The sequence below is a fragment of the Neomonachus schauinslandi genome, chromosome 3 (assembly GCF_002201575.2).
Source record: "Neomonachus schauinslandi chromosome 3, ASM220157v2, whole genome shotgun sequence".
Lineage (NCBI taxonomy): Eukaryota > Metazoa > Chordata > Mammalia > Carnivora > Phocidae > Neomonachus > Neomonachus schauinslandi.
Window position 1 is genome coordinate 24747009 of NC_058405.1, and position 7727 is coordinate 24754735.

The window sequence follows — 7727 nt, forward strand, 5'->3', positions numbered from 1 at the left end:
CCACATGCCCTTTCTCAGAGTGCAGAGATAATAAACTATTTGAGGAGGGTAAAACTGAAAAAAAAAATGGTAACATATCAAAATAGGAAAATCCTGATTATAAATTTTCTAATGTGATGGGTGCTTTGAGAGGCAAGAAGCAATCAGGGGACAGAGATATAAAGTTTAATGGGTGGGGGAGGGATGAAATCTGAATATCAATTGCTTGTTACCTTACCTGTTCATTTAAAATCAACATATTTAAAATATGTTCTTTGGGTCTCTTCGCATAAAGTATTTATTCAGCAAGTTGAATAAACAAGTAACCAATTAAGTTTAATAGTGTGATTTTAGATGATTACCATCAATATTTTTCTTTCTAAACAGGGAACATTTTTCTGTCTCTCCTTCAGAGCCTTGCCTACCCCTATCAATCACAGACACTGCATGAGGCTGCCTTCTTTCACAGGGTGGTTTCTGGGGCCAAGAAGTTTCAGACCTGAGTCCTATTACAAAGATTCAGAAATATCCTTCCCTTCAGCTTAACTCCTCTTGCACATCTGCATTTCTCAACTGCATAGCGGCTTTTCTGTGAAATGGTTTCAGAATAAGCTCTTCCTCTTTCTACATGTGGTAATGGGTTAAATGATATAAGAACCGAATTGTTTCAGAAGTGTAAAAGATTGTCTGAAAAAGGCCTCTCTCTCTCTCTCTCACACACACACACAACCAAACTGAACCTTCACCCATGCCCTCCCACTGAATTTCACCAGAAGAGAACACATTTGATTACATGAAAATATTATATAGATATGAAAACTGCCTCCCCCCCAAGAATTAACTTCTGGACCCAGGAAAAAAAAATTCCCTCTATACTTCCCTGAATTTCCTCATCCCTAGTCCTTCCTGGAATTCTTTAACTCTCTAGTTTTTTCAAAATGCACACATCCTTGAATATTGGATCTTTTACTCAGATTATTAGCAGGCACATTAACAGCTGTCCAACTGTGTAAGACGTAATTAAAAGGGAAACTGATGTAAACATATTTCTGCTTCTACTGAAGAAAGGAAATTAATAATAATATAATAATATCCTATAAATTCAAACCCTAAAATCATGCACACAATTTTTAGAATATATTGATGGAAAAGGTGTCAACTCTGTTAAGAAAAGTCAGCAGAACAGCTGACTTTTCCAACAAGCAGCATTCTCATATTCCCTCCCTTCTCAGATGTTTTTAGAACTTGGTTTTTATAAGCTCCATCTAAGTTCGAGGAACCAGATGATTCCCTCTCTGGGAAAAGCCCTAACTGGGTATTCCACCAGCACCAGTGACCCGGAGAAGAGAAACTGCCCACTACCTGCAGATAACATTCATATAGGGCCTTAGAAACCGGCGGTTTCTCTTTCCCTCTCTCTCTTGCCCTCTCTCTCTCTCTCACTCTCTCTCAAAATGCAACTGGTTATTTACTTGTGTTTTAAATTCGTCCATATGGATTTGGAAACTTTGTGTATATGAGTGTGTGTGTGTGTGTGTGTGTGTGTGTGTGTGGTGCGAGTGCCAGTCTGCGAGTGGATATTTAAGAGCACTCACGAATCATACTGGGATTTTTTTTCCTGCTCCCTCCCTCCTTTTCCAGTTCTCAGTGAAAGATTTCGGGTCTGGAATCAAAGACGCAAACATGCATTGTATTTTCACCCCTCAGACTTAAATAACATTCAAGAAATATCAGAGAAACCTAACTCTCAACGACCAAATTGACTAAAATTCTATACCAAGTTTAAAAAAGAAAAAGTATGTGCCTAAATTATATACCGTGAAACAAAAAATTCAACCCAGTTATATTATTTAAAATATATATATGATATGACTATATGTTCCACATAACCACTTTCAACATGCCAAAAAAATTTTTCAAAGACATCAAATATCATAAAACATTGTACTGCAGAGACGGAAGAAATGCATTTAAAGCACCGATGAAAATGGCGTGCAGTATAATTACCTCAAATTGCTGTTCGCTTGACACCCTGACACTAATTTTATTCAAGCCATTGGGAAATAAATGTTTTAAAAGCACTCCTTTCCAAACGCTGGAGGTAGTGGGGGCTGTGAGGTCGTTAAGGAAAGGAAAGGGTAAAGTTTTCAGCACGCAAAAAGAATTAAATAATCCATTTAAAATAAGCATCTATGTGGATCGACAGCCTTTAATGCCCACATTTTTAACGCTTGCCCTGTACGTGGATTGATTTTTTTTTTCTTCAGCATTCCCTCACCAGATGGATTTTTGCTACTGCAGATCAGCAGAGGGTGTCAGATCTTTCAGAGTGCACCAGGCTGGAACAAGCAGAGCTTCTTAGCAACTCTCTTCTACCCCCCTCCCCATTCTCGCGCTCTCTCCCTCCCTCAGACAACTCGCCCCCCGCCCTCCGCCCCCTCCACGTAATTCCGAAAGAGCAGAATAAAGAGGAGAAAAAGAAAAGAAGAGCTAGTAACCGAGAGCCGGAGCCCAGAAAAAAAGCTGAAGAGGACCGAAGGGAAGGAAAGGAAAAGGATGGACAGCTACAAAACGCAGCGATTGCGGAAATTTTCCAGCGCCATTGGCTCGGCAGCGTGAGTTCTTCGGTCGGGCGTGATTTCAGCACCGGGGGGACTGGACAGCACCTCGGGGGGACTTCTGGGCGACCTGCAGCCACAGCAAGAACTCCATCAGCCGCCTCAGCTACAGAAGCCGCCGAAATCCCTGCTTTGTATCAGAGAGGCAAGGTCAGTCCGACGCACAGCAATGCACAGGCAGTGCGCCTGTACTACGCTGCAAACCCTCTGCTTGTTTCTCTAACATGCACTTGCTTCTAATTACTAGCATTGTTCCTTTCCTGATTAGTGAGGACCACTAGACCAGGTTCTGTAAGGTGCATTTTTAATTTATATGTATATATTTAACTTCTTTTGGTAATTTTTAAAGGGTTGAGGGGGAGTAGGGTTATTTTTTCTACTTTTTTTCTTTTCTTTCTCTTTCTTCTTTTCTTCCTTTTTCTTTCTCCCCTCCCCCCTTTTTTTTCTTTCTTTCTTTCTTTTTTTTTTTTTTTTTCTTTTGCTTTCCTTTCACTACGTGCCTGGATAGTTTTTGGATTTAATTTTTTGACTGGGCCCTGGGTTGTTGCAGTGCGGGGGGGTTAGGGAGGAAGGAATCCACCCCCACCCCCCCAAACCCTTTTCTTCTCCTTCCCTGGGTTCGGACATTGGAGCACTAAATGAACTTGAATTGTGTCTGTGGCGAGCAGGATGGTCGCTGTTACTTTGTGATGAGATCGGGGATGAATTGCTCGCTTTAAAAATGCTGCTTTGGATTCTGTTGCTGGAGACGTCTCTTTGTTTTGCCGCTGGAAACGTTACAGGGGACGTTTGTAAAGAGAAGATCTGTTCCTGCAATGAGATAGAAGGGGACCTACACGTAGACTGTGAAAAAAAGGGCTTTACAAGTCTGCAGCGTTTCACTGCCCCGACTTCCCAGTTTTACCATCTATTTCTGCATGGTAATTCCCTCACTCGACTTTTCCCTAATGAGTTTGCTAACTTTTATAATGCGGTTAGTTTGCACATGGAAAACAATGGCTTGCATGAAATCGTTCCTGGGGCTTTTCTGGGGCTGCAGCTGGTGAAAAGGCTGCACATCAACAACAACAAGATCAAGTCTTTTCGAAAGCAGACTTTTCTGGGGCTGGACGATCTGGAATACCTCCAGGCTGATTTTAATTTATTACGGGATATAGACCCCGGGGCCTTCCAGGACTTGAACAAGCTGGAGGTACTCATTTTAAATGACAATCTCATCAGCACCCTACCTGCCAACGTGTTCCAGTACGTGCCCATCACCCACCTCGACCTCCGGGGAAACAGGCTGAAAACGCTGCCCTATGAGGAAGTCTTGGAGCAAATCCCTGGCATTGCTGAGATTCTGCTAGAGGATAACCCGTGGGACTGCACCTGTGATCTCCTCTCCCTGAAAGAATGGCTGGAAAATATTCCCAAAAATGCTCTGATCGGCCGAGTTGTCTGTGAAGCCCCCACCAGACTGCAGGGGAAAGACCTCAATGAAACCACAGAACAGGACTTGTGTCCTTTGAAAAACCGAGTGGATTCCAGTCTCCCAGCGCCCCCTGCCCAAGAAGAGACCTTCGCTCCTGGCCCCCTGCCAACTCCTTTCAAGACAAATGGGCAAGAGGATCATGCCACCCCAGGGTCTGCTCCAAACGGAGGTACAAAGATCCCAGGCAACTGGCAGATCAAAATAAGACCCACTGCTGCGATAGCGACCGGCAGCGCCAGAAACAAACCCCCAGCCAATGGCTTGCCCTGCCCTGGGGGCTGCAGCTGCGACCACATCCCGGGGTCGGGTTTAAAGATAAACTGCAACAACCGGAACGTGAGCAGTTTGGCTGATTTGAAGCCCAAACTCTCCAACGTGCAGGAGCTTTTCCTTCGAGATAATAAGATCCATAGCATCCGAAAATCGCACTTTGTGGATTACAAGAATCTCATTCTGTTAGATCTGGGCAACAATAACATTGCTACCGTAGAGAACAACACTTTTAAGAACCTTTTGGACCTCAGGTGGCTGTATATGGATAGCAACTACCTGGACACACTGTCCCGGGAGAAATTCGCCGGGCTGCAAAACCTCGAGTACCTGAACGTGGAGTACAATGCAATCCAGCTCATCCTTCCTGGCACTTTCAATGCCATGCCCAAACTGAGGATCCTCATTCTCAATAACAACTTGCTGAGGTCCCTACCCGTGGACGTGTTCGCTGGGGTCTCGCTCTCTAAGCTCAGCCTGCACAACAATTACTTCATGTACCTTCCGGTGGCAGGGGTGCTGGACCAGTTAACCTCCATCATCCAGATAGACCTGCACGGAAACCCTTGGGAGTGCTCCTGCACCATTGTGCCTTTTAAGCAATGGGCAGAACGCCTGGGTTCCGAAGTGCTGATGAGCGACCTCAAGTGTGAGACGCCGGTGAACTTCTTTAGGAAGGATTTCATGCTCCTCTCCAATGACGAGATCTGCCCCCAGCTGTACGCGAGGATCTCGCCCACGTTAACTTCGCACAGTAAAAACAGCACTGGGTTGGCGGAGACCGGGACGCACTCCAACTCCTATCTAGACACCAGCAGGGTGTCCATCTCCGTGTTGGTCCCGGGACTGCTGCTGGTGTTTGTCACCTCCGCCTTCACTGTAGTGGGCATGCTCGTGTTTATCCTGAGGAATAGAAAACGATCTAAGAGAAGGGACGCCAACTCCTCGGCGTCCGAAATTAATTCCCTACAGACAGTCTGTGACTCTTCCTACTGGCACAATGGGCCTTACAACGCAGATGGGGCCCACAGAGTATATGACTGTGGCTCCCACTCGCTCTCAGACTAAGAACCCAACCAGGGTAGAGCGGGGGAGCAGGAAGGCGATGCTCCCACCACCCTGTCCCCACCCCCGCTGTCATCCCAGGGGTCAGAGGAGCCCAGACCCAAGTCCAGCGCGCCCCAAGGCTTTATGGACATAAGTAAATAAACAGCTATGAACTCGCTCCAGTGAGAGGGTTTGACCCCTTAGCTCCCTCCTGGAAACAAAGAGCAGACTGTGGCGAGCTGGGAGAGCGCTGCCAAATCGCTCTTTGCAGCGAGCTCCTTTTGATAAAACCCAGCAGGGGCCCTGCTCAAAGAACTAGCCCTCTGCGGTGGAGCTGATGGGGATGGCTGCCGCGGTCCTATACGTATATACATATACCCACATCTATATAGAGAGATAGATATCTATTTTTCCCCTGTGGATTGGCCCCGTGAGGAGGGGGGCGTGATGGCTCCCTGTTGGCTATGCAGGGATGGGCAGATGCACGAAGGCATGAATGTATTGTAAATAAATAACTTTGACTTCTGACAAAAACAAAAAGTGCTGCATGGCTCGCATGGAAACCACGCGCTCCAGGGACGCTGCCCTCCTTGGCGACTGGAGCCGGCGTCACGTTCACAGCACCCACCCTCTTACCTGATAAGTCCCATCGTATCAAACTTTCTATAAACAAAACACAGTATAATCAGAAAGTGCCATTTCGCCATTATTTGTGATCGGTAGGCAGTTCAGAGCGTACGTACGTTTACTGTGAAAAAAAAAAATGTAAAGGTTTTATTTAAGACATTTGCATGGCTAATCATCAGTCCATTTTATGAGTTAAAAATGTATTTTGTTGAGCGACGTTTTTATGGGTTGTTTTGGGTTCTTTCTTTTATTTTGATGGTGATGTTTTACTTTTTTTTTTGAGGGGGAATATTTTTCTATACATATCCAATAATGCCTTCCATCTGAATGTAAAATAAGTACCCATGATTTCTATTATAGTATCAGTGTAATTATTAAAAAAAAAAGATTTTGAGGCAGTTAAGCATGACCAATTAATGTCATTCTAGTGCTTAGGCTGCGATCTTATGGTAGCAATTCTGTGCTGGTGTAAATCTTACTTATACAGTAGGAAAAAAGAACCGAGGAAGCACGTGAAACTTACTAATTCTATTCGAGGATTTTATAATGGCATATTTTTTCAGTATTAAAGTGAAAATGTTTTCAACTCTGGGTCCTTACATTTTTCCAGCTTCATGTTTGCAATTGGTAAATTGGATTTGCGGTGGAAGGGACGGGGGGGGGCGGGTGGGGGTGGATCCTTTCTAGAGCCCTATCTAGGCTCTCTCTCTAACAGTTTTACTTAGCTTTTTATCCTTTACGTAGCTGCCCTCCTCCTCCATCCCCACCCGGGCTTTTCCAGCTTTCCCCTATCCATAAAGTAAGGTCTTCCCCAACACACCCTCCCCCAGCCCCTTTTTTCCCTCTCCTTATGCGGCAGTGAATCCCTTTATTAATACTGAAAATCCCTCGCTGCTGCTTCTGCTGGTGCTGCACACACTGCAGATATATTAAGGATGATAGTAGAGATTTGATTTAATTGACTCTGCCTAGATCGGTCTCATTAAACAGAGTGGAGATTTCATTGGTCAGCACTCTTCGATGAAAGACAGCCCTAATGACTGGCATTTGAGATGCTGCTGGCGTTTTGAATTCAACATCTGCTTGAAAACGGTAAAACTAATTAGTGCCCACCCACCCTCCCCGCCCCAACAACTGCATACTGGAATTTGTTAAAGCACTCATCTTTATGGAAATCAATCATTATCCTAAAGAAGTGTTTCTTTCCCATCATTAGTATTTCTGGTTGTGGTCTAGTAATTAACAAGAAAAGCATTGGACTGTTTGAATTTTATGAGCCAATGTAACCTGGCTTCAATCATATTCCTCTGGGATTTCTAAGCAGTCTATTTTATTAGCAGTTAAGGAACAAAAAGCAAACAAAACTACACATATTGATGGGGGTCTGCATTCCACCACATATCCACCTGGAGAAGTATGTTAAAAGACTGCAGATCACAGATTTTTTTTTTAATTTTATATATATATATATAAGCTAATGAAAGCCCCCAGAGCAGTAGTAGTAAGATTTGCCTTCTAGAACTCATATTTTAAAGTGAAGTAATTTCCCAGAACACTGATGTTCTGGAGTATGTATTATTTATTTTAACAGTTTTTAAATAAAATCTTTATTATAAACTGTGGCTAGAGTTAAGGCCATTCATCATTTTCTCTCTTGATTCTTTTATTTGTGGAGTGCATTTCATAGTGATAAAATTGGAACTTACTATCCG

General features: G+C 44.0%; 1 protein-coding gene across 1 annotated transcript; it reads left to right on the forward strand.

Annotated features, from left to right (window-relative positions):
* The first annotated feature begins 2475 nt into the window (after positions 1-2475).
* SLITRK1 (SLIT and NTRK like family member 1) lies at positions 2476-6595 on the forward strand. Its single transcript, XM_021696053.2, has one exon. The coding sequence runs from the start codon at positions 3319-3321 to the stop codon at positions 5407-5409; it is 2091 nt and encodes a 696-aa protein (XP_021551728.1). The 5' UTR covers positions 2476-3318; the 3' UTR covers positions 5410-6595.
* The last annotated feature ends 1132 nt before the right edge of the window (positions 6596-7727 follow it).